Source organism: Geospiza fortis, unplaced genomic scaffold (genome assembly GCF_000277835.1).
Source record: "Geospiza fortis unplaced genomic scaffold, GeoFor_1.0 scaffold40, whole genome shotgun sequence".
Taxonomy (NCBI): Eukaryota; Metazoa; Chordata; class Aves; order Passeriformes; family Thraupidae; genus Geospiza; species Geospiza fortis.
The window spans coordinates 19,563,451-19,591,313 of record NW_005054297.1 but is presented as its reverse complement, the minus strand read 5'-3'; the positions used below and the strand labels follow the sequence as shown (position 1 = coordinate 19,591,313).

The following is a 27,863-nucleotide window of genomic DNA, read 5'->3' as shown; positions in this document are numbered from 1 at the left end:
TTGTAGTTTGTGAACTGTCTGACAGGCCATCTGTTTTTCACTCCCCCTTAGGAAGGCTGACTTGGGATACATTCTCTCTAGTTTCTATGCTGGAAGACAGACTTTTTATATTAAGTGAATTTCTAGATATGATGACCTGAAATGTCCATGTATTAAGAGTCATCAGTTTGACTAATGGCACACCATGGCTACAGATCATCCTAAGCACCTCTTCAAAGTGTCATTTTTCCAGCTCAGTTGATTTCTGACATATCTCACTTTATCAGCCATTGAAGTGGAAATTTCATCACTCTTTTATGCTTTTTGAGTTTTTCTTAGTATTTGTTTGTAATAGGTTTTATGGGTGATTAGTTGTGCGAATTGTGGAGTTTTTTTTTGTAGACAGAAGGTTTTCTTAATTTTTGCATGTTGTACCTAAGCTTTTTAATCTACCTGTTAACATGTATCAGTTGAATCTTGCTTTGTTCTTCTGCTGTTAAAAGGCTGTGAAATAGTATACCTAGTGCAATTTGTAACTAATGCAGTATTTACATTCGTTTCACCTGGTCAACAATTACAGGTACAAAGGAAATTATTATTTAATGAAAGTAATGGCACTTGCAGCCATGTATCTGTTGAACAGCACTTCTTAGATGCTATTTTCAGCAACTGTTGTCAATGCTGAGAATAGGCAGTGTCTTAGCTTGCAACCTGTAAAACCCTCTGCTCTTATTCCAGACAGAAGCTCAAGCCTGCTTCTTCTCCCAGAAATCTTAGGGTTCTTGTACTGCTTGTGTTTATGTAGAATCATGAAAGCAGATTTGGTCCCCATCTCAGCAAGTGTTCAGACTGTGCTTTCACCTAGGAGTCACTGTGGAAGGATCAATGACTCTTCATTTGTAATCATGGTAATTAATAACAAAAATAACAATAATTCAATAATAATGTAGGTTTCTGTGGCTGGGAATACTATGATTCTTTGGAATGTCTGTTTTTAGATTGAGATGCTGGGAGGGAAGTTTGTGATATGTAATATGTAAGTTCCTTCCCTATCTCAGTTTTGCTGGCCTTGGGGAGGGAAGAAGGGCTCAGTTCCAGCAGCATGCTGCTTTCCTTGCTGCTGCTTCTCTTTGAGACTGAGGAGGAGAGTTTGTGCTTCCTCGTATTTCAAACTCTTTTACTGTTCTCCTGTAACAGAGAAATGTATAAATTTTATCTTTCCTTTTTTTGAATATTTTCTATTCCAGCTCCATATATATTAATGACTCTCATTATTCTTAGAATTAAGAATAAATATTCTTAGAATTAAGAATAAAAATTAATCCAGTTTTGCTTTGTATGTTTAGAAATGTCTAAAATGGATATAGATGTTGAAAGGGAATATAGTATATCCATAAATCAACCTAAGCACTGACATAATCTTTTATATACAATTATCTTGTCATATCGGTAACAAACATATTTTATTTCTTACCTGTTTACTCTTTCATGCTTCTGTAGATTCTTAGATATCAAAGGACATAAAAAACTGAGGTATATTTTGACTTCTTAGTCAGGTACATTGATGTTCATTGAATCATGTTTAATGCTGGGAGAAGTTTCTCCAAGTGAGAGATGGGGAGGGAGCACCGTGTACCTTGGGCAGGATTACAATTCTGCTGCCAAACTGCAACAACCCGTTGAGGAACTCAGAGTTCAAGGTGTTGAATAAAATGCAGTCATTTTCTGTGACATTTAAAATGCCTGCAGGCATGCTAAAGTTGTACCTGGGTGTTTTGGATAACTCTGTAGCATGACCTTAATGCCTTTTTTGCATTTTACCAATTTAAATATGGCTTTTCTGTGTCGCAGTGCAGAACTTAAGTACCGAGTGTTTTTTATTGAAAAAAGCTAAGTAACTGTGATTTGGTTTTTGGTTGTGGTTTTTTTTTGTTGTTGTTTTTCACTACGTCAACTTTATTTCATGTTGCCATAGATGACTAAGAGAAACTGATGAAAGGTTGTCCTGGTAAATTTTAAATGCAGTGTAAACTACACTAGTAGTCAACTTCGTCTGTGTGAGGCATCAGTCATTGAAGCTCCTGTGGTTGCTTAGACACTCCTGTGTGACCATGCCTTGTGCTCAGTTTTAGTGTTTGCACTTGGTGTCTCTACAATGCTTAGAGTAAAAGAAGGATTTTGATTGTTTATTTGTTTTAATTATTAATTGCTCACAACTTATCAGACTTGCTAATTAAATATTGTGCTAAAAGTGTTAATGATGGCAGAGGTCGAAAATGTAGCCTGACTCATAAGGGAATGAGCTCTTTGATCCCATGACCTGATAACAACAAGAATTGCTTCTCTACTTCTTTTCTCCTTCTAAATTAAGTCGAAAGAAATATTTAAGTATTATTTTTTAAATGGGCATCTCCTCTTTATGATTTCAAGCTGTTTTTAAAATTTGGAGTGAGACTGAGAAAGTAAATTCTGAGTGTGCATTCAGCTGAGCTGTGTAGAGAAGTGGGCCGAGCGTGCCTGTATGAGAGCTGACATGTCAGCCTGGTGACACCCTCCTGTGGAATTCAGCCAGGAGCCCCCAGCACTGCAGAGATCACTGCAGAGGTCATGGGAGATCCTAATGCTCAGTGACACAGATGAGCATCCTCAGTTTTTATACTTTCAAAAGTATTGCACAGAAACTTGAAGTAGTGGCGTGCACCAGTGAAATATTTTTATTTTTCGCAGTCCATGCAGGCTGTTCCAGGTTAGCATTGCAATATAGCACGTGCAGCAGTGTATAGCAGAGCTGAACTGACATCCTTTTGTGAGTGTGTTAGTAGTTCAATAGCTTTGTAAATATTGCTCTGTGTAAATGACTTCATTTAGTTGGGGTGAAGCAACCTGACAGACCATAAATATTGACATATGGGCAAAAACTCTTTGCAGATGAAAGCAAGTGTTTCATAATACATCTCAAAATAAATTTATTCTCCTTGGTTTAAGATTTTAATCTGATTTTGTAAATTAGTTGCTGTGCATTTGTCTATTACTGCCAAGACCCTGAGATGCAGCTTTAATGTTGTAGGAAACAGAAGAAAAAAAGGAAATATGATCAAATCTGTGCAGCAGTGGCTCATTTAAATCTGTGAAGATGCGAATTGGAAATCTTGTTAGTATTTTAGTAGTGATCTTTCAGAGAAAGGGGCTGAGTAGATGCAGTAAATGACAGTTTGTTTTTTTATTAAAATAATTTTCTCAATAATTGAAAATACTTCTCTCATTTGGGTGTAAGTGTTTTCTAGGGAAGAAGAAGGGGTGATTCATAATGTATCAATGATTCAAGTAAAGATGTAGTAAAGCCGTCTGCAAGTCTCCTTTTGTTTGGCTTGTCACTGCTGACTTACCCTACTTAAACATTAATTCTGATATTTGTTGCTGTGTCCTGCAAATATGTTTGTGCTCTCTTTTTCTGCTTGTTGTCTGATCACAGTAAAGAACATTTATTTGTAGACAGATCTTTAAGATAGCTTTTATTCTGTCTTCTATTAGACATGTATTAATTCATTGATGAAATAAATTCAGACACAAGCCTGAGGATGTTGTTTCCTAAGACTTGCTGAGAGATACTATTAATTTTTAAAGTTAAAGGCTACTGAAAGTAAACAGGTGATTTGTATAATGCTAGATTCAAAAAGATCATGTTCTTAAAACCTAAAAGGTTTGTTTTATTGTTTGGTTTGTTGCTTGTTTTGTTTGGGTTTTTCTTTTTTCAAAAATGCTCACAAATAATCCAGTAGTCCTCATTATTCTGGCAGGATAATCACTGCTGAAGTGTCTCCATAAAGTGGTGCTGTTAAACAGCTTGTGTTTTTTTAACCTTTTCATTCTTTGTCTGGAAAAGCAATAGATAACCCACAGAACTGCTTTTTGAAATTTTATTGAATTCATTGACTTCTGTGGGAAGCAGATCAGTACTTCTTCGTGCTACAGCATAGATTAAATCTTGGAGGATTTTAACTTGGTATAGTAATAATGTGTTGTGCAAATAAGAGTTTGGGTTGTTGGTTTGGTTTTTGTTGTGCTTTTTTTGTTGTTGTTTTGGGTTTTTTGGTTGGGTTTTTTTTGACATTATAAAGGATTTTGGAAACTTGAATAAAAATAAAAATTATTTCTTCTTTGATGTGAACAGTCACGATGATGAATAGTGTGTCAGTTTTCCCATGGTACAGTTTAGAGACACTAGGAATTAGTGGCGCTTTAAAGTTTTGACATGCTTAGATGAAAGAGGAGATAGGCTTTGCGCTGCAAAGGAATTCCCATGTGTATTTTTAATAATGATTTTTAAACATCACAATTCAGTTTTGTATTAATAAAACACAGAGTTTATAATATTTCTAGTAAACTGATTTTTCCTGGAAAGTACTTGCATTTATTAGTAAATCAAATGTTTTAAAATCTGAGTGTTTCATATAAGCTAGAAAGATGTGCTATGTGGGCATGCAAACAACTAAACAGTCATCAATTTAATAAACTGTCATGTTGTGAAACTTTTTTTTTTTTTGATCATGTAAAAATATCAGTTAACCACTTAAAATTTGAGAATATAAAAGCACATTGTTTCCTTAAATGGAAGTCTCTGGAGCTTTATTCTCGAGTCTAAACTGAGCTTCAGATAGGCCAAGAAATGCAAAAATCTTTTTGGAAAATTGCAAAACAAAATGATAAAGGACTGGCTCTTGTTCACAAACTTGAATTCTGGCACTGTAGTAAATTTGATACTCTCAGTAAATATTTTAAGGAGTGACAACTAATTAGTTTGATATTAAGTGTTTAAATAAGTGACGAGTTGTAAAGGCACCTTATTTTTGCTGAAAAGAGTGCAAATGGAGTTTGCTGCTCCTTTGTGATATGTGTTGCTGTGTGATATGTATATGCTTTCTCAGCCGCTTAAAGATAAAAATTATATTCTTAACTTTATGTTAGCACTTCTCTTAATAAAACAAAAGCAGAATTTCCAGGCTTTCTTTCTGTCAGAAATGTAGCTATTGTGGTTGAGGGTGTAGGACCCAAGAAATTAAACTGAGATGTCTTGTTTTGAAAGCTGAGAAGTTTTGAAAACATGTGAATTAAATATTAAAGCAAAATAAATAGTAATAGAAATATGATTCTCACTGTAATATTACTTAAAAACTTGAGGGGGGAAAAACAATTTCTGACTGTCATTTGCAAATCAAATATTTTCTTGCCTTCTAGCACAGCTTGCATAGAATATACTGGCTTGGATAAACCTTCCTGTACATCACCTGTGTTATTTTTGTAGCTTGCTGTGAAATAATGTGTACATGTTCTCTGTTGAGAATCATTTTCTCGGAATAGCAATTGCAGTAGAAATTATAGAAGTCTAAAAGTCTACAAAAAAGTATAAAACCCCAAGCATTAATACCACAAGTTTCCAACAAGCAGAAGAAAACCAGATTTGACATTTAATCATGCAGGCTTCTCAGACAAAGAAAAAGCCAGCTTACCTGCAGATAGACCTTATGCAACTAACGCATTCCTAAAGCTGAAAAACTACTATTTTTCCAGTCTGTTCTCTGCTCCAGTCACTCTCTGCTTTTGATCTTTTAATCTGTTGTATAAAAATGAATAATTATGTGTTGATGTTTTTCACAAGAATTTTTTTGCTAATGTTTTAGATTGGGGTATCTCATGCATGGATCTCTGGCAAGTCTTGCAGAAGTGTTTCTGACCCACTGCTGAGCAGATCTTTCTTTCTTTCTTTCTGTTCCAGACAGTTAGGGATCAATTACCGCCATTAGAGATCATTGTAACACATCAGTGGTTGTCTTTCTAATTTTATTATAGGTGAATGTAAGCTGAATGTAGAGAAGACTTGCCAGTAAGCTGGACTGATGTGCCCAGAGAAGGAATGAAGTATGGATGTGAAGGAACGTAGGCCTTATTGCTCCCTGACAAAGAGCAGACGGGACAAGGAGCGTCGCTATACAAACTCTTCTGCAGAAAATGAGGAGTGCAGAGTGCCTACTCAGAAGTCTTACAGCTCCAGTGAAACCTTGAAAGCTTTTGATCATGATTCTTCTAGGTTGCTGTATGGAAACCGGGTAAAAGATTTGGTCCACAGAGAAGCAGATGAGTATACCAGACAAGGTAGGCAAGATGTTTGAATTCAGAGTGTATAATTCACTAGTTCCAAGGCATTCTTGCTGCAGGAAGAGAATGTTATTTCACCAGTTCCGTCAGTTTTGGTAATATTCAACACACATAATCCACTTCCCTCGTAGCTCCCTAAATGTTTTACAAAGATGGGGAAGCATTGTGTACCATCTTTGGAATAAATAGTAGATGATGCACAGGAAGGAAATGGCCTCTGTTGGGCAGTGGGTCAGTGACAATATTGCAGAGTCAAGTGTGAAGCATTCAGGCCTTACAATTTAAAAATAGACCCCCAGTTATTTGGCTCATTAATAGGTTGCCCAAAAGTTTGCCAATCCAGTATATCTAAAAATGTAAATAGTTTAAAAATTAATAGAAAAAATAGATAAATACAAGTGTTCTAAGAAGACCAAGCCCTATGAATACATCTGTGGAGACACAGTATGTATGGATGAGCATAAAAATAATTCATTAGCTCAGTGCTTTTACATTTTAGCTTACAAGGGCAGTAAAAGAGCACGGCTCAGTAAGGTAAATTAATTCACAATTTGTGCATTTGGGTGTGTTGGATGATTTTTTGAGTGGTTATCTCTAATATATAACCAGATGGTAATAGGTTGCTAAAGCTCACTGTTGAGTTTTTCAGTTCAGGACTGGAGTAACATGAGAAGCCTAAATATCCCATCAGGATGCTCAAAACTTGACTGAATATGGTTCTCTTGCACCTTACTGTAGCTGACTGTGCTTGAGCACAGGGTTTGGACAAGATGATCCCAAGAGGTCCCTTTAGATCCCAGGGATTCTGTGTGATTAAACTCTGCTCCAGTTAGGGTTCAGCACTTATGCTGAACTTTTGGATTCCAAACTGTAGTGTCTGGAATTGATGCTTCTACATTTACACAACTAAGCTACTTAATGTAAAGAGGAAAAAAATGTTATGAAATGTGTAGAGTATTTCAGCCCAGCTATCTAAAAGGCTAAAGCTAGGCCAAGAGCTGTGTGAACCTATGACTCAGTTTTCTGTTTAAGGCTATCTCCTATTTTATGCAGAAACAAAAGTAGATTTAGAAATCTCACTCCTGGTGAGACAGTCCTTAATTTTAATTTTAGAATATCTAAATAATTTTTCCCATTGATGTTTTTTCTCTGTTCCATTTAGAATAACTTTACATTAAAATTAGAACTGGGCAGATGGTGTTGACTTCTTTGCCTACTAATGTTTGCAAGGGAAATAAAAATATTTCTCTTATGCATGTGTAACTGAGGCTTGCTGCTACTCTACTTTCTGCTGTTGTTTTTTTTTTCTGTGATGTGTCGAAAATTCAGGTTATCACAGCTTTCTAGTTTTTAAGTCATTAGTCACCTTGACATCATTACTTTAATGAGGTAAAATCAAGAGGAAGTTTTTTAAGATCTGTACTGTAGACACTGTCTTAGTACTAGGGATGAAATCATGTCAGAACATGCACCATTTATTTAATGAATTAATAAACTATTGCCTGACTAGAATATTATTCTTTTTTAAATAGCAATAACAAACTGGAAGAAGTTGTCCTCTGGCATGTCACATATGATGGTGCACTGAGGCTTCATTTTTATTCCCTTTCACTTTCTTCAGAAAAGCACACAGTATTTAGCTAATACATCTTAGCCAATATGCAATAAATTCCATGTCTATAGGCCTAAAATGGCAGTCTAGGATGAATAATACCCTCTTCACCTTCCAGTGGTCTCAGCACTGTCTTCTGTGCCCATTTAATTTCCCTCATTGTCCTTTCAATTCTTTTTGTATGGCTTATTGGCTTCCCGTACTGCAGAGCAGTTTGGCCCCTTTGGGGACTACCTGCAGGTTTGATAGGGTCAGGTAATAAATGGCTTGTTTCAGGTAGTGTGTTCCTCATCTTTGACTGAGAATTTACAGCTTCTGGCATTGGGAGTATTTTGTGCAAAAGGTCCTCAAGGTCATTTCAAAGGTTTTTAAATAATATATAAAAGATGCTTCCCTGTTATTTTTTTCCTCTCTGCCTAGAAATAGTATGAGATTTGTGGCTTTGTTGACAGTGTAATTGACAGCCTCCTAATTCAACAGGAAATTACTCTGTAAATAAAAATGGCAACCTTTAATAAATACCTTTAATTAGGAATGAATTTAAAAAATTAATCATGACCGGTGTTTCACTTTCTGCCCTGTGTAAAACAATATGAAATTTCCTGTGTCAGCTGGAAAGTTACTGGAGCAGTTATGCAAGATTCTCGTCTCTCAAATGTGGAGGAATTAAAACCATAAAATCATAGACTCTTCTGAGTTGGAAGAGACCTATCAGGATTTACTGAATTTAACTCCTGGCCTTGTGGAGGACACCCCAGGAGTCACACTGTGTGCTTGAGAGTCTTGTCCAAACACTTCTGGAGCTCTGTCAGGTTGGTGCTGTGACCACTTCCCTGGGGAGCCTGTTCCAGTGCCCAAAGACCCTCTGAATGAAGAAGCTTTCCCTAATACCCAGCTTAAACCACTCCTGGCACAGCTTCAGGCCATTCCCTTGTGTCCTGTCACTGGTCACCACAGAGAAGAAAGAGAACAGTGCCTCCCCCTCTTCCCCTCACAAGGAAACTCTAGAGTGCGCTAAGGTCTCCCCTCAGTCTCCCCTTCTCCAGCTGAACAGACCAAGTGCCCTCAGCTGCGCCTCACACGGCTTCCCCTCAAGGCCCTCCAACATCCTCACTGCCCTCCTCTGGAACATCATTCTTACACTCTGGCACCCAAACTGCCCCCAGCCCTGGAGCTGAGGCTGCCCCAGCCCAGAGCAGAGCAGGACAATCCCTCCCTTGCCTGGCTGGCCACGCTGGGCCTGGTGAAGGACAGGGCTGGCCCTCCTGGCTGCCAGGGCACTGCTGGCTCGCATTTAAAATGTCAGTATGTTTTTTTATGCCTGATATTTTAGGGTAAATCCTTGGAAAGCTTTCTGCTAGTGAATCAGAACTTTTTTCTCTCTTCTTCCTGAGTTGCTTCAGTACACGTTTTTTGTTCTCCCTCTTTCCCAAAATCCAGTGATAGGAATTCAGAAAGGGATACTGCTACTGGAGATAGGTGTGCTTTATTCATGGTATCTTTATTCCATGAGATCTTTTCTTGTGGAGAGGAGATTCTCCAATTGTCTGTTCAGTCTAATGATATTTTTTCATCATGAGTTGAATTTCTGTTGCTTTAGATTAATTACACAAATAGAAATATGAGCCCAAAAATATATATGATTGTCATTATGATTCACAAACCAGCATTTAAAACATATTGTAAAGTATTTGAACATGAAATTATTATATAACTGGGGACTATCTTGTTACTTTTGAAAAGCAACTGACAGAACTAGAAGAGCAAGTAAGCTGTTTTAGGCAATTGGAGCTACATCTAGGCAATATGCTTTCAGTTAACATCCATGAGAGATAAGACCTAGTCCAGTCTCTTCTTTTTCTTCAGCCCCTTCACCTGTTGCAAAACTGGTTTTGTTTCAATAATTTTAAATGAGGATTATTTAGCCTACTATTGAGAACTTTTTAATTAGTTATTTATTTTCTCTTTGTTTATAAACCTCACAGGAGAGCCATGTAAGTGAAGGCCGTGAGCCTTTTTTACTTAGTTAGTTTCAAGAAAGACACTCAATTTTGTATTACTTTGAGAAGATACCTAATCTCATGCTTGACAATGGCTGAAGCTCCATGAAAGACTTTACTTTGAAGGTGTGATGGTAGGATAGTCTTCTGTTTATGTGTTAGAGAAGATTACACATGTTTTCATATACTTCAAAGTATCCAGCTATACAGAGCAGCCTGATTTAAATGTGCTTCTCTACTTGATTTAAATGTACTTCTCTAATTGAATTCAGCAACCTAAATGCTTGTAGTTAGACTGGAGCCATTGGTGAGGGGTTGAAACCAGATGATTTTTAAGGTCCTTTCCAAGCCAAGCCATTCTATGACTGATTCTACAATTGTGTATTGCATTATGCCCAAGTCCCTTGCTCAATTCAAGATTAAAGCTGACAGTATGAAGTTGAATTTCTCTGTTGTACAGAGAAAAGTTCCTGTGTTTAGAAATTTTATACCACTTCCTGTAAGAAGTGATATAAAGTGATAGTACATAGGAGACTGCTATGGAAAAATATCTGAAAGTGTGGCATGACTACAGTGTGGGTCGGAAGGATGGTGGAAATACAGAAAGTAAGGAGTATTTTTAAAATTGCATTTGGAAAAAAAATCGAAGTAATACTTTAGTAATATTAATATAATTGAAAAAAGATCATGAATCAAACCTGGACTCACAATAACTGAAAAACTTTGTATTAATTTAGTAAGAAAATGCAGGCATGCAAAAACTGTGGTTTTTTTACCATTGGATACAAGTTAAAGGGAAGAGGGATCTATTAAATACCTCTCAAGTAGTCATTGTTCCATTGCAAAGACTTCTGTAGTTGCAGAACAGTGTAGTGGTCCTAGAGAGGGATCCATGTGTCATGTCAGTGAGATTTTGCACAGGAACAGAAGCTGACCTACAAGCACAGGTGGTAGAATTTAGTGCAGGTTTGTGCATGCTCATATTTTCTTACAAAATCTTCACAGCACTGTTTGCAAACTGTGTAAATTGGGAAACTGAGTTGTAGGACACACTTTTCTATTAGAAGACCCGAGGGGATAGTGCAGGTTTTGTTAAATTTTTACTTTTTGGAAGTTTGAGTCAAATATGATTTAGACTGCGGGTAAAGTTTTTTGGTCTTCTTAGATGGCAGTGAGAATGACTTCATTCTGTTTATCAATCAGAACAGTTATCTGTCAGCCAAGTCTCAAGATAAATTTAATTGCATTCTATCCCTTCCAGTTTTGCTGGAGAAACCATTCCTATGCATAGTTTTATGCCTTTACTATTCTGGAATACTTAAGTGCCTAAATTAGATTAAATGCCCTAAATACCTTCTTGAAGCTGCTGGAAGAGAGGCCAAATGTACCAAATAAGTAAAGAAAAGGAATTCTTTTCCTTCACAGTATGCTGGACAGCTCATTCCTGGGTGCTAAAAAGTAGAGCCATGTTACAGTATGTTACAGTGTGTGGATATATCTCAGCTATTGTTCAACTGCTATTCCATGAAAATTAGATTTAGGTGCTAGAAAAATATCACCAGTCAGGAAAAGAGGGACCTGAAGCAGTGATATACATGCTTTGACAATTTTATTTTATTACATAAGATATTAAATACTGTCAAGGATACTTTTTTAAGACCTTAGAAATTGGTACCTTAATTGAAACTACTATCCTAATATGACTCCAAAGTCTATTGCTTTAAATACTAGCTGCCCAAAATGACTTATTTGGATAGCCCAATGTTTAATCTTTTTAGTCACCGTAAATGTCAGCTCTAGGATGAAAGGATTTAAATGGTCACGTTTTTAAACCTAAGGCCTGAGTACTTTTACCTGTTTGAAGCAGTGGAAGGATAGATGCCTAAGAATGTTTTGGCTTTCCACTACCTGGGCTTTATTGATGAGCTCATTTTGCCTATTGGGTAGGTAAGTGCTTATCAGCAGAACTGCATCAGCTTGCTTTGCAAGGTATTTATATCAAGGCGTGAAATAATATATTAGTGACTTTGTGATCTCCCAATGAGCAAATTAATTACCATTCAGTGACATGGCAAGAGCTGTCTCTCAAAATCCAAGGCAGATATTAGAATTAGTGTTTTATGCTTCCTGGCTGCAGTGCAAGATGTGTCCTGATTGTCATCATGACAGATCCTTTTTTGTTATGCTGAAACATGGCCACCTGCAGTGTCTGCCTGATTTCAGTGGGTAACTTCTGTAAGCAGCATACGGTGCCAGTATGTTCTGGATAAATTTGTGGCCTTGAGCTAAGCACATAACCTTCTGCCAGAGGTGTTTTTTTTCTTTTTTACCTTGTGTAATACAGGAATAATAACACCTACCTACCTCACAGGCATTTTGGGAAGATTAATTAGTCTATGTTTGCAAAATGCTTTGAAGATGAAAAGCACCATAAGTGCTAAGTAGTATTATAATCTCTCATTGTTATACTAGTAACTTCTTAAAGCAACAATAAAAAGTTAATTGGTTTTCAGGTTCCAGGTGATAAGGATATGTTGACTTTTAAAGTTATTCTATTAGCTGCAAAGTGGTATGAAGAAAAACATTTCACTTTGATTAGGAGTATATTTAGTTCACGCTCAGTGATATGCACACATGCTCTAAGGTATTCATCGAGGTGAAATTGGCCCCTTGTGGGTCATGGCCTGTAGATGAGCTACACATCTAGAGACAAAGGGTAATTGTGATTCTCCTGGGAGAAATCAGCCTTGGTTACTGGCAGCACACTGCTTGTTCAGGCAGTTCTACACAGACACTGCAAGTCCATAGAGCAGAACCCTTGTCTTCAACTAGTCCAGTTGCAAAATAGGAGAATTAAGTTCTTGATCATAATGATTAAGGATTTGTAAGGTGACCAAGAGGCCTTCACAAGGATTTTCAGCCTCATGGAAAGGAAGATAATGTAGAGGGTCTGTAAGTGCTTTTATATCTTTCCATAGGTCATATACGGAGATGTATGTGCTGCTTCTGTTCATAATAAAAACTAAACGGTGGACTGGGGAGATGAATGGATCCCATGCATGGCTATAAAAGATGACTTCAGTATGTTAACATCCGCAGAGAGGATAAAGCTAGAGCAGTGTGCAGTTAAAGATGGGATGAGGAGAGGAGTGAAAGAAGCTGAAGAGTCCTGTCTCTCCTCTCTGTTGATTTAGTGCTTAGGGCTGAGAGTCAGGGCTGGAGGCCAAGCTGTGAGTGATTGCTTATTCCATCATTGGCAAATAAATGCATAAAGTGAAGCAGAGATGTAAAATGGGGGTAATTTCTCAGAAAGTTCCTTGATGCTTTTTGAAATTAGTTTGTAAAGTGTCAACTTACAGGCTTGAGAGCCAGTACTCGGTGTTACTGAACTTATTAAAGCCAAAAGAGGAAATGGCAGAGCCAAGGGAGCGCATGCCTTTTTTTTTTTTTTTTTAGTGCCATAAATATTGCTGAGCGGTAAATCTTTTCATGTCTTCAGCATAATGGACATTTTGCTAGAACATCTAAATTAAAACATTGCTACACTACATTTATTATGGGGGTTCACAGAGTGGAAAGCCTTTTGGGGATTGTGATGGGGAGTGTGAGTGATAGAGGGAATAAGAGGTTTTCTTTTCTGCAGAAACTTTTGGGTCAGTATTCTCTCTTATTGCTTCCATTCAGCTACAGCAGTGGTCTGAGCACTTCTTTCTGTCCATGCATTGAAGAGTCAATTCCCATACATGTGGAATACTTCAATGTGAAATTCCATGAACTGAAATGTGTGGGTGGCTTCAAATAGGCACATTGAGTTTTTACTTTTTACTTTGTCTGAGTTCCTAGCCTGTAGAACTAATTGAGTTTTCTGCCATGCTGAGAGACATATCCCTCTGGGTCCAGTCCATTTGGCTGCTTGTGGTGGCAAATATGCTTTTCCCTCATGAAAGGGCATAAATAACAGTAGAGTTTTCTCACCCCCCTGTACGCAGGAATAGCAGTAAACCTGAGCTCCAGTTTGTGTGCATGCTTCATGCTGCCTCCCTCTTCCTCACCTTCCTTTCCCATTTCAAGCTGTATTTCATGTCATTAGCACTGTACTGGCCCTAATGTGGCAGTTCATACCTGTCAGATCTGTCTTTGTAGGCTCCTTGCAGCCTGGATATCCATCATCTCTACATTGCTTACCCTTGGGTCATATTTTCTTCACATCTATCAAATTTAGGCTTTTTGTAATTCTTATTTTGTAATAAATGGCTGCTTGAATGTTGATGTTTTGGTCCCAGGATCCAAAGATTAAGAGAGATGCTTAAACTGTCTATACTGTCATTCTGCTTGTGATCAAGATGTTGTGTTCTTTGCTACTCATGGAGTTGTATTTCTTTTCTAAATCCACAAATCCTATTTTTCCACCTCTTTCAGCCCATGATTGGAACAGCTGTGCTGGATTCTCTTAATTTAGTTTGTATATTGTATAATCATAGTCATAAAATAAGTTTTTAATATAAAATCCCCAAATTTGGAACCATAATGTTTAAATTATTAGTTCATTTAGTGAACATGTTTGCTTCGCAGCTTTGAATTGTGCAGTTGTGAAATTATCTTCAGCTGGCTCTAATCTTACTCTGTGGTAGCTTCAGATGGGCTTGATGAACAGCCCTTTATCCTTATACTGGTTTAAGAAGTGCTTCTTATATTCTAGTCTGAGGGTTAGGACTGTAGATCCCCCACCACTTCAAGCCTAACAGGGAATAAAATTATGAGTTTCCCATATTGCACAGGAGGGTCTGTGTGTTTAAACCATCATTTTGTAGACCAGTGACAAGAGGATGACTGTGCTTCATACACATGAATTCTTCCCTACATCTGAAAATAAGAACTTTCCTAGACTGTCTTTTCAATTAATGTTTCCTTGTGATTTTGTACTAACAAAACTATGTATCAAGTTTGAAATACTGTATTTCCCACAAATATGCAAATATATGCATGTGAATTTTTACCTTTTTTTCTCAATAATTGACATGGGGTTTGAGTCTTGCATAAAGCTCTTCTATCAAGAGTAACATAATAAGTAGAGCTCAGAGAATTCACAGTATCTGGCACTAATCTTTGCAGAAGTCACCAAGACCATGACTTATGTCCCCAAATGCTTTTAAAAGTCCATAAGGAATGTGAGAACTGTGATTAATATTTGTTGAGAATAATGAGCATTTGAAAATTATATGCACACTTGATGAGATTTAATGTATTTCAATGCTCTTTGTTATTATGTAGTTTACTAGATATATTAGAGAAGCAACTGTCTTTCATATGAATCTTACAGCTCCACTCTAAATCAGATAATGACAAGAAAAGGAGGTTAAGATGGAAAAGTGAATAGAGCAGAAAGGTCAAGAAAAAGAGATTAAAAGGTGACAAGGAAGATGGTTGCGATGAGTGAAAAGAAAAACACAGGAATTAAGAATAGGAGGAAAATGTGATACAGTGGATTAAGATGGTTTAAATTTCACAGATAATTTGCACAAGAGCAAAAATCAGGCTAAAGTAATAACAACAAAATACTATAGCAAATCAGAAAGAAAATATTAGCATAGGGAAAGCTCACTACTTGTCAGTGTTCACTGCAGTTCCTTGCATCCTAGCGGACAGAATTCTGCACGTACAGCTTTGAAAACTCCCTTTTAGTAAATATATTGTGAAGTTTGTGTGACAGAATGGATGTATCACATCTGTTAGTCATTCTCTCTTTTGTGCAATTGCATTGTACCCGCCTAACATTCTGACTTCTGGAGACAGTGTTTGTACACCCCTTGTCAGAGTTTTCTAGGGCATCTAAGGTATCTGTTTTGCTATTTTAAAAAAATCTTTATCCTTTTTATTTTCAGCAAATTTGTTATCCTACTGTACATTTATTTCCATGTTCTTTCTCTCAAGTAATTTCCTTACAAGTGGCCTTATTCTAAGTGTGAGCTCTGCATAAAGAGCTTCAATAGGAGAAATGTATCCCCTACATAGTGTCTAAATATGAAATAAAAAGGAAGTAAGTACTTTTCCCATATCAGAGTAGCAGAAAGCAGTGTGGTCCTTACAGGAACACTTCAATACCAGTGCTGCTTACACAATCAGCTTATATAATAAATGTTTTATTATTGAGGATGTATTTCTATGCAGTAATCTACAGACAGAAAAGAAAAACTAGAGAAAGATCTTTTTCTTTATTTGCTTTCTAAAGAAATGAAACTACTTTTAATATAAAAGGAAAATTAGGATTAAGTGGCAAGTCAAGGAAATCTAAGGGAGAAGTTTGTTTCTCCAAAGGACCATGATCATTGTTTTGCATGTGTACAGCTTTAGATGTTTCACAGTTTTACCAAGTTTGGTATAAGTATTTTTTTCATGCATTATCACATAGTGATTATAGGGAAAATGTGCTTGATTTTTGAATGCCTCAGATGTGTTCTAGGCAGGTAGAAAAAGGTAAAATACAGGATAGATTAGAAAGGGGACTGACAAGTAATGAATGATGCAGAGAGGCAGATACGGTGTGAAACATTATCAAGAGCCAAACTGAAGAGAATTTAAAGTGTGAACTTGGATATGTTGGGCACCTCTGCCTTTTTGGTACTGTGTCCAAACTAATAGGACAAAACCAAAGTCAGCAAAGACACTCACACTATAATTCCTCTGTTTAAAAGCTAGGGGAGTTGGGTGTATTTTTATGCTAACTAGGCAGGTGCTTTGGACGCATTTCAGTTTTTTTTTTTTCTACAGTCTATTGTTGCTAAAACCTGACTTGTCAATTTATCAGTGGTTAATGAATTAGGACAGTGCTGATGGCTGGAGATGCTGACAAATTTTATTTTGGCAACTTTTATTCATTCCTTCTGTTTGATTCTTTCTCCTTTTCATGGTTTTAAAGATAATATCTATGTGTTTATATTTAGTATAGATCCAACTTAAAGCAGACACTGACAACTGAAGAACTATGGGACCTTTTCTTTTGTTTAGTAGTCCTCTTCAAAAACCCATTTCCACTGATAACATTTCCAAATTGGAACTTAAGTTAATATGGAGGTCTTTGAAGGACTTCCCCAAAATAGGACAGGGAAACAAATGTAACACAAGTGCAGCAAGTTTCCATTTAATTCCAGCTTTTAACTTACAGCTTAATAAAGAACTACACCATTTCTGCATATGTCAAACTTTCTTATAGCAATATTTGATTAAACTGAAAAAAAAAAAGCACATTTCTGTATGATGCAGCCTGTGTGATTCTGGCAGAGAAATATATATATGCACATTATCTTTTAAGAATAATAATTCTACATATAGACTTATATGAATTAAAAGTATTTTGTATAAGTGATGTAGTTAAGGAGGTGCACCAATCCTACATGGATCATTGCTTACACAGAAAGTTGCAACATTACAGGGAGGCATGTATGCTGCACAAGCTTTAGGAAGTTATTTTAGAGTTCCTAATTTTTACTCTTGTCTGCACAAATGGAGGGTATCAACAATCTTCACAATACCCATAAATTGATATTCCTAGTCAGGAGAAATGCAGCATCTAATAGTTGAGTGGTAGTAAACAGCATTATTGTGAGTTTTTAAAACTTCATGACATATCCCAAACAGTCTAAAACACTCAAGAGTGTCTCCAGAACAAGTCTCCTTGAAATGTTGTGTCTAATTTTGTTTCTAATTTTCACTTCATACATTTTTAAGGGAAAGGAAAAAAAACATAAACCATGATGGTTCCTGTTCGTTCTGTACCTCCATTTTTTTCTCAGAAGTTGGTTCATTACAATGGCCAAGCTATTTTTAAGTCATTATGAACTCTTGAGGCACTTACTGTAAGTGAGAGAAATGGCAAATGTTAAAGTGTAAGAAACCATTGAGTAAATCCCTCACATGAAAATCATTCTGGAAAGATGAATTAGAAACTCTGAAAACAAAAAGAACATCCTCACTTCATGCTCTTTTTTCTCACTGAGCTCATACAACCTCTTTTTCAGCTTTTAATTTGATTTCATAGTGTTGTCCATTATCAGGTAAAAGCTCCCAACTAATCTGCTACCCACTAGGTCTGCATCTCAGCTGTATTTAGCTTCCCCTGAATCCTGGAAGATTTCCTGTTTTCATTGTTCAGAAACCTTAAGACGATATAGAATTTTTCTATCACATGTGTATGATTTCCTTTGGGATTCGAATTTTTGAATTTCTACAGAAATAAACATTTTATTTTTCCATGTCAACTTCTCAGTTTGGGTTTTGTGGGTTGTTTGGGGTCTGTTTTGTTTTGTTTTTTCATTTATGTAGGCAACTTACATGGACTACAATCCTCTTAGTGAAGCTCTTAGGAAGGCTTTAGGTCAGAAGATTATATAGCCTGATGATTCCAAAGCTGTTACAACATTTCTGGGCTATGTTGTAAAACTTCTGAGTGTAGTGAAAAGCTCTAATATATTGAATGGGATGAGAGTATTCAAACCTTCCCCCTTTTCTGTTTTGCCTGTGCAATGTCATTTTGTGAGGTTTTTTTACCATTCACAAGAGAGGGGAAAAGATTTTACATAGAGATAGGACATTGTAAACTTCAGTTTAAAAATCCATGACTAGATGGTAGGTGGTATGTTATGCTTGAGACCAAATCTCCTGTGAAGCTCCTGAAGATGCTCTGGAATGCCTCAGGTGGTTTCACTTAGGTGCTTATGACAAAAAAAGAAGTGTGTGTGTAACTGTCTTTTCAAATTGCTGTGCCTGAGTGCAGGGGGGTGTTTTCAGTGGGGAGAGCAGGGGCTGTGTGCAGCAGGCTGCTGGGGGAGCTGCAGAGTGTGATGCTCTCCTGCTGCTGCAGCTGCCCTGCCTGTGGCTCAGGGGGCAGTGGCTGTGTCTGTCTGCATCCTTCCAGCACCATGAGCCTCTGGGGACCACAGGTGTAACACCTTGTCCCATTGAAGTCAGCAGCTGTTTTGTTACTGACTCAAGTAACCTTGTCTTTGGTCAGAATGCCTCTTTCCTTTCCATTTTGCTTCTCAAATGCTCTTTTTAGAATAAATAAGGTGCTGCCTGTGCAACTGTGTTTACACCTTATCTACTCTGTGTGTGTAGAGACACCTGTATACATACACATGTGCACAGAGGCTTCTTCTGTATTTGTATCTGATTTTAGGCAACTGTTTGAAAATGTAGATTCATATACTAATGTACCAATAAACCAGTGTTCTAAACTGTCACCCTTAGCATGTATCTACAAAAGTGCAAAATAATAAGCATTTTAGACACTTCATTGCTTTCAGCTCTGACCCTATTACCACTGGGCGGTTTGTTTGGCCTGTTTCCTTCGCTGATTAGTTTCAGCTCTCAATAAAACCCAGAAAGTCACATGGCATGACAGCTTTAAAAAGTTACAAGATAGTATCAGTGTGCATGATAATCCCCTTTCTTATACCCTTGACACTGTTCAGACATAGTCATAAATATGCTTGCTTCTTTATATTTACCTCCCCAGCTTTATTTTCATTCAAATGTCTATTCACAGCTGCATAATAAGTAGTTTGATTTGTACCTAATTGTAGTAATTGATTTTCCAAATTTATGAAAGTCATTGTCAGAATTCATTTATGGTTCTGACTGTGAAGAAACTTGCAACAACAGCTTCAGGTGACTGCAGGAATAAAATAATTAACCAGATCACTTTAAAAAAGTCAATGACCAATGCATTAACTCTTAATATTTCAGGAATTATTTGCACTTCTGTATTCATACTTTTGCAATTCTGTTTCTTTCTCATGTATAGAATTCTGTTCTTGACATATTATAATCTTTAATTATCTTGCTAGTGTGTTTTTATGTTGAATGACTAATTATGGAGAAATTAGGATGCCTGTCAGATTCAAAAATTTAATGTGTGTCCTAATTTATTCTCAGAGCTGTGAAATAATTGTGGGCTAGAGTGGAAAGGTATTATAGATATAGGTATTCAAAGGAGCTTGCCAAGTGTCTATATATCATAAAATGTCTTAAATCTACAGACATAAAAGTGGGATGAAGACACAGCCATTAAAAAGGCAGTCATTTTTGAGTGTCACATAATTTAGACACTCTAAGTTATTGAAGTGTCACAAGTTTATTGCACGTAATTTATTAATACAATCATTGGGATTCACTTATGTCTCCTGCTCTGCCCCAAAACAGGCTAAAAGTCTGTTAAAATGCACGGACTCTTCTTCAGCAGTAAAAGTGTAAAATGCTTCTCAAAATACAGTGACATGTAAAATAACAATTTTATTGTAATACTTGCAGGTAATAGGTGGCCGTGTTTCTGTTTGTAATTGTGTATTAAAGTAGGGCAGAGAAAAAAAAAAACAGGTGAATTTTGTTCCTGTTTAGCTTTTCCATTACCACATTAGGTGATGTTTCTATGGGGAAAATAGCCTCTTGCTTTGGCCTCTAACAAGGACAAACAAAATACCCTTCCCAAAACCAGTCAAGTAAAAATCCTGACAAATACCTTGTTAAATGCTTTTATGCTTAGAAAAATATTTTTTCTTTGAAAAAAGGAAAAGTTTATGATTTTTTTTAATCCTTTCATGTACTGAATTGGCTTTTCTTAGTTAGGAGGTTCTGTTTTGTTTACTTGCTAGCCAGGATCACTTTTGATGCATTTAAGCAGTTAACAAAATACTGCTGAGAAGAGCTGGAGACAAAAGAGTCCACTTGATTGTAATGCAGGTGGAGTTTTGACAAAACACCTTATATGATATCTGAGACAATTATGCACATGAAGAGTTTTCTTTTTTTACTTTAAAATTCTTTAAAGTAAAATAATTAAAAATTTCTCATCTTTTGTTATCTTTTTTTCCCCTAATCAGGACAGAATTTTACCCTAAGGCAGTTAGGAGTTTGTGAACCAGCAGCTCGTCGAGGACTGGCATTTTGTGCGGAAATGGGGCTCCCCCACAGAGGTTACTCTATCAGTGCAGGGTCAGATGCTGATACTGAAAATGAAGGAGTGATGTCTCCAGAGCATGCCATGAGACTTTGGGGCAGGGGGGTCAAATCAGGGCGCAGTTCCTGTCTGTCGAGCCGTTCCAACTCAGCCCTCACTCTGACTGATACCGAACACGAGAACAAGTCCGACAGTGAAAATGGTAAGTTCTTGTGCATATGCCCATATATAAATGAATGTTTATTTGCTGTTTTGGCTGACACTCAGCAATTTTAGATCATTAAAGGAATGGCCTTGAGTTATTTGCCTTCTCTGGTTTTTTTTACCTTCTCTGTTTTTTTTTTTCCCTCTCCTCTTCACATAAAAGTCAATATTCAGTATCAGTCCTAACTAATACAACCTTTGGGTATGATGCTTTAGCTGTAATTTTGAAAGAGTTTTATCACAAAAAAAGATTAGTTCTGTATTATCTCAGGTCATGTCACCTGTTACCCTCTGGGGAACAGCTAAGTGGTGATAAAGTTTTTCCTCAGGCTAGCTTGCATTCAAAAGTTTCATTGTAAACTGTTCTTCAAGACATCTTGGAGAAGTTGCAGAATCTTAGAATGGATGAGTGAACTCAAAGAATAGCTTATTAACAGGGCTCATGTGATTGAAAAAGAAATTTGATTGTGCTTTAAACTTCTTAGCTGATGAGAGCAATTGGAATTGTGGTGAAGAGGGACATGTGGCCTTTGATGTGCCTGGGGGACTGGATTACTGTGCAATTAAAATCTGCAACAAAAATCTTAGCAGCTTTGTAGGATGTGGGGTATGACCATTGTATATTAAGTCTTAGAGTTTAAATGAAAATAGGTTAATACAATTGACTGATTCATTTTTAAAGCTTTTCAAAGTTTTTTTTTAACCTCCTCTTGAGGTTATGAACAGAATCTAATGTGGTGTTAAATGCTAACTGTACCAATCTTAACTTTTATTTGCAGAAGATTTTCAACTTTGCTAGAATTAAAACAATTAATTCATCTATTAACGTCATGACTTTCTATGTGAAAAACCCAAAAGAGGAATAAAGAAAATGATTAACAATGAAAATTAGGGATGGCTATTGCCTGCATGTCTACATGTCTTTTTATTAATTTATTAAACCTGTCTGCTCGGCTGTATAAAAATTAGAGCAATTTTATTGCTATCCTCCAGAAATGACTGTAACACATGGTGGGAAACAGCTGCGTAGGTATGTATGTATGGAAATGCTTAAAAACGTAATGCACTTTTATTTTAAACTACAAGCAGTGAAGTTTAGTCCTTCTTGTTTATTGTTTTAACTTCAACTTGAGAAAGCAAAACCAAAGCTATAATTCGCTGTTATTCATACTTATTTTTCTGCTGGTGGCTGTTTCTACATGAAGATACCTGTGCAAAACCACTATCTCAAATGAGACCCTCCTTTTGTGTTGGATATAATGCTACATGGTACCTGAGCAGCTCTCAGTGTTCACAGGTGTCTTGTGTCATGCTTGGAAAATTTGTTTTGAGTCCAAGGCAGGTTCTGAAAGAGGAAGACAGAAGTACTTGCCTACCACCTTTTGGCAGTGGAGTTTCTGTGTGATAAAGCTTGGTATTTCAGCTGCAGAGCAATCTAGAATAAGTTGTTGAGCAGTTCTGTGATTTTGAAAGGTCTGTGATGAAACAAATTCTCTTGACCCTCTTGTAAAAACCTCGGTAATTGATATTGAAAATATATTTTCACGTGCACATGCATGCACACACTATTTCCATAGGAAGTCATATCTTTGCATTACTAAAGAGGTGACTGCTTCAGAGGTACCATAGGTTTGGTATACTTTTTAATATATTTCATACTTAGAGTTTTTTGAAAAGGAAATTTTCTGATTACCATGTGCCAAAACATCCTCCATCAGCTGGAAGTTAGAGTGTTTTGTTTTTACATGTGTGAGAAGACTGTGAATGTGTTAAAAAATGCGTTATTCTGCAGTGATTAAAATTATGGAAGGAATGCCTGGTGTTTGATACAACTTCAGCGAAAAGTTTAGCTGCTAAAAAGGATTACAGTTGATTTATTTATTAATAGGGAGGCCAGCAGTCCAATTTAAGAATGTACTGGGACTGCTGTGAAGCTAATGAAATTTTGATGGCTTGAGAGTTCCCTAGGGTTATGAAACATCTATAACTTGGACCATGTCATGGGTCGCCGTTTCAGTGGAGATGTTAAAAGGGTGAAAAGCTTAATCTTCTTTGGTATTTTTTTCTCTAAATTTTTGTTTCCACTGAACGTGGAAGACTTGGCTGAGAAATTGCTTTATACACGTCATTGGAACTCAGTACATTTAATGTTCACAATAGAATAGAAAATACAATTTAAAGCCAGGGAAACGGTATTGCCCTGGCAGGCACAGGTGCTCTAATCAAAGGACTAAACTGCAGGTGCAAGTTTTGTTAATTTATGGCCTAAAGTTAACAGCTGTGCCAGTATACTGTTGAAATCTGACAAATCTGATAAGGCTTTGAAACCAGAGTGAGAGCTACAAGTCCTCTGTACTGCATCCCCCTCTGCTGTGTGGGAAAGATTCCTGACTGCATTTTGTTGGAATTGTTTTACAGGTAAATGCATTTCTATGCAGCAGGTTTGCCTCTAAGGTAAAAAAGGAGCAACTGGTGATGATAAACAGAGCACAACACCACCAGATTGTACTTCCCTCAGCTAAAGGGCTCAGTGTTTCACCAATCTCACTGTTCACCCATTGAAGCTACTCGCTGTTTAAATAGTGCATTGCCATCATCAGGCCTTATTGGAGTTAATGGGACTTGTCAAGATGATGAGAACTTGAACTCATCATATGGTTTTATGATCTCAGGATTAACAATTTGCTGAATTTACTTGGGGTTTTCTTTCTTGATAATTAGGCAGGAAGAGAAGCTCAGCATCAAAATACTATTTCCTTTCCTTCCTTGCAACTGTTATGTACTTGCTCTTCTGAAATAGTTGTGGATTGCATATCCCTCAGGAAGGCAAAACTTGCAATTCTGCTGCATAATTACAAGAAGCAAGAAGAAATAGTTTGTTGAAAATACTAACCTTTTTTTTGCAAAGTCTTAATAGTATGTTTCTGAAAGCCTACAAAAGTGACTTAAAGTTTTAAATTATCTTGGGAGGTTTAGAGGTTTCTTTACAAATAACAAATAACATTGCACATTATCAAGTTGGAAAATTTTAAATATACTAAGAACATACTGTGACTGCCAGCAGATCTTTTTTTTTTAAAAAACCAACAGAACACGTATCAAACATAGGACTAATAGATGTAGTCTCACATCAAAGGTTGTTTTAGGATATTTCTCAGTAAATAATTCTGAAAAGAAATATTTGACTTCATTGAAGTTACATGTATGACTCTTGGCATCATATTCTGAGAGATTTGTCATGTCATCCTGCCTGAAGGAGGGCCTGCATCTGTTAATCTGGGCAACCAACCAGTGTCACGTGCAGTGTGATATATCAGTTGGAGCACACTGAGCATGCACATGCTTTCTCAGGCTTTCTTCTCTATTCTCATTGCTAGTTATTTCATAAATGCTGCATCAAGAAATTTATGTTGGTAATTGTTCTAGGAGTGGTTGCTTTGAAATACAAGCTGGCTGTCTCTTACAAGCTTGCTAGTAATTTCATGTTGTTAAGCTGTTCTAAGATTACTAAAGCTTGTCTTTTAAATTGGATAAATATTCCAGGAGAGTATGAGCTAGAAGTCATAGTTAGGCCTCAAATGGCTCATTTGCTAAAAGGGTAAATATATTTTTAAGGTATCCTAGAATCCACTTCTATATTTAAATTATTTTTTAAACCCAATAAACTGCAATCCCTAACTTAATGAGACATCAGAAGGTTAATAAGCAAAACACGAAAGTTAATTGAGCAAGTTATTCCAGAAGTGCAGCGCCTTTTTCTGTTTTTTTTTTTTTTTTTTAATTTATTTATTTATTCCTCCCTGTAAAATTATAGAACTGGTTTTATTTATGCTTTTTGTGTGCTGGCCTGAAAGTCAGGCATTGATTCTGACTGGAAAGTCACTCATATAAGACTGAAGTCTTTGGTCAAGTCTGTGTCACCTACTCCTTTGGAAGCAGTAGTGATGGTGCTTCTGAAAAAGGGTGGGGCCCTCCAGAGACATGCATGCCCACAGAGCTGGCTGCCACAAAACTACCTGGGCACACAGAAAGTGGCTCTGATGGCATTAGAATGTGGGCCTTTTTTTTGTTCATTTGTTTAGTGAAAGTTTTGCACTGATTGGTGTTTATTAGAAAACCAGATGAGATCAGGATATAGCAAAATATAAAGAATAAAGGGAAAGGGGGAGTCAAGTTCATGGCCTCAGGCAGTCATTCTGAATTGGTTAGATAGATGGTTTGAAACTTAGACCAATTTTTCATGGATACAGAAAAGTAGATATTGCTGGTAGATTGTTTATTGCTGAGGGCTCCTATAAGGAGAAAATATCACTTTATTAACTGCATGGGCACCTACTTGCTTCCTCTCCAACTCCAGACAGTTTCTGAAGATAGCATTCTTGTGAATCTAATACTGTCTTGTCCTTCCAGAATGATGAATTTACTGGCATTCAGATCTCTGAAACCCAAGAAATACATTGGTAAGATACGTGCCAAGACGTTTTAATCTGTTGTCTCTAACCCAGTTCATCTATAGCATATAATTGAACTCTGCATTATTAAATAATGCACATAATTCAGGAAGTAGTGTCACATGCTTTCACCCATTTAACATCTTTCTTTATGCTAAGGCACAAAACTTGATTTAAATGGACCCTGTTGAATAGTAGCTGCACCTGCTAGCCAAATGCTGAGCCTACTGCTGAAAACCAGCCACATAGCTGGTGAATTAATCCTCATCTTACTGCTATACCACCAATTACAATTTCTTCACTTTTTCCCATAGATTTCTATCTAGCTATTGTCTGCTCCTCATTAAGCATGCCAATATGCCTTAAATCTTGCTTTGCTGCCAAAAAAATTCATGACCAGGAAATCAATCTGTTTTATTTTTGACAGAAGTCAGCTCTGAAATAATATTTAACAGGCATACAAATTTTTCTTTGGTTACAGAGACATGTAGCAGAAATCCATAAAAAAGTAGTTTTCTGGTTTTCTAAAATATTATAAGTTTTCTATAGTTATGCCAGTTTTCAGATTTTATTATGACAGTAGTCCTGTGGATATATTTCGGTTAATGATCTAATTGTTAATGCAAGTGAAAATCTGGTTCATAATTCCTTTGGCTAGTGGTAGCCAAAGAGGCAGCAGCTGGGCTGATCTTTTTGCAGTAATTTTGTGTGATCTCCTGGGTTTCATAGATCTGAGTGTCACTGAACTTGCTGTTGAGGAAAGGCATTAGATTCCAAAGGAACATCTTCATTATGGTGGAGTCTATCAGGCCAGGGGACGAGGCTCTTTGGCAACACTTGGATAAATTTTCTGATGTGCAGGAACTGTAGGTTTAGCAACAGCTGACACCAATGAAATTAGAATTGAGATCTGCAAGGAGAAACAAATCAAAGCAGAAAATCTCAGAGAATTCGCTCTTGGCTCTTGAGTTTATAAATCTTTCTAATGTTAAGGAATGGTGAAAGAGGTGTTTAAAGACCAACTGTCATATCTCAGGATTTCTCCAAAAATCTGAATTTTAAGGGAAAAAACACCATGCAGAAAAAGAAAGGTCAAATTTCAGAGGAAGAGCTTATGAAGATGTTTCAGGAGGACCTTGGGGAGGTGTGGACATACAAATAAAATTGCGACAGAATCAGTAGAAAAGTAGAGTTGTACAGAAACATGAGTACTAAGAAAAAGAGGGAGTTGATTTATTACTTAGTAATGAAAGAAGACTATATTGCTGATATGTTTTCTTCTGGTTCTTTTTCTTTTTCAGCATTTGCTACCTGAGTAACTGATCACAGAGCTAATATTTGTACTCTTAAAGAAAGGATTAGATGTTGCTTAGATAAATTTTTTCCTGCATATATAGAGTGTCTACAGGTTCTGGGCTTTTTATGATTCATGCATGAGAAATCATTGATGATGGATATGATTTTGGAAGGTAAAAACAAACAGAACAACTTCAGAAGGGGCAAAGAGAAAGGAGGAGAAATCTTTCTAATCAGTTAGATGGCAAGCACCCTAGGAAAAAAATCTGTTTAAAGTTTATGCTTTATAACAAGCAAGAGACATTCTACATCATCTCAGGGCAGCTGTTCTGGTGCTTAACTAATTTAGTTGTGAATTTTTTCCCCATTATATTGAATCAGAGTTTCCCTTGCTGAAGTTGGGACCATTGCTTTGGGTAATGGAAGGCCAAAGTTGGATTTCTACCTTTTGCCTTTCAGGCTCACTGAGCTTCTCCTCAATTTATATGCTTCAGCACTCCAGTCACCATGGGCAGTCTTCACTGAATTCATTCCAGTTTATCAGTGTTGTACTGGCAAGCCCCAAACAGAATATTGTCATCTAGATGTGGCCTTCAAATGCTGAATAAAAGGGACTAATCACTTCCCAGGGTATGCTGGCTCCATTCTCCTGAATGCATCCCAGTATGTGGTTAGGCTTATTGTTGAAAGGGCACACTGCTGAACTTGTCCACATTGACTGCCCAGCTCCTTCACTACAAAGGTGATTTCCAGTGGGCTCCCAGCTAGTACTGCTACTGTGGATACTCTGCCTTTGGAATTCATGAGGTTTTTTTCAGCCACTTCTTACAGCCTGTTGAGATCCCTTCAAAAGGCAATCCTGCCCTGCAGTGTGCTGATCAATCTTTCCAACTTGGTGTCATCCACAAACTTGCTAAGGGCACATTCCATCTTAGTCATTCTCAAGATGTTAAATGTAGTACATAAAAACATCATTCCAGTGTTAGTTCCTGATGAATGCCATTAATGTTGACCAAGAGTTGCTCTTTGCACTACAGAACACTTCTCTTTCAGCCTCTTCATACAACCAGTTTTCCGCAAAATGTACTTTGCAGCTCACTCATTCAGTCCATCGCTCTCCAGGTTGGCTCCCAGGATACTATGGGAACTCGCTTTGAAAATGTTGCTAAAGTCAAGGAAAACAGTATGTGCTGCTTTCCCTTTATCTGCTGAGACAC

General features: G+C 36.9%; 1 protein-coding gene across 1 annotated transcript in view; it reads left to right on the top strand.

The window, feature by feature from the left end:
- Positions 1–27,863, top strand: part of TENM3 (teneurin transmembrane protein 3) — a 370,730-nt gene that overhangs the window by 52,895 nt on the left and 289,972 nt on the right. The window contains 2 exon segments of the mRNA XM_031064333.1: positions 5,827–6,129; positions 20,619–20,897. Of these exon segments, the coding sequence (XP_030920193.1) occupies positions 5,898–6,129; positions 20,619–20,897 (511 nt within the window). The 5' untranslated portion in view covers positions 5,827–5,897.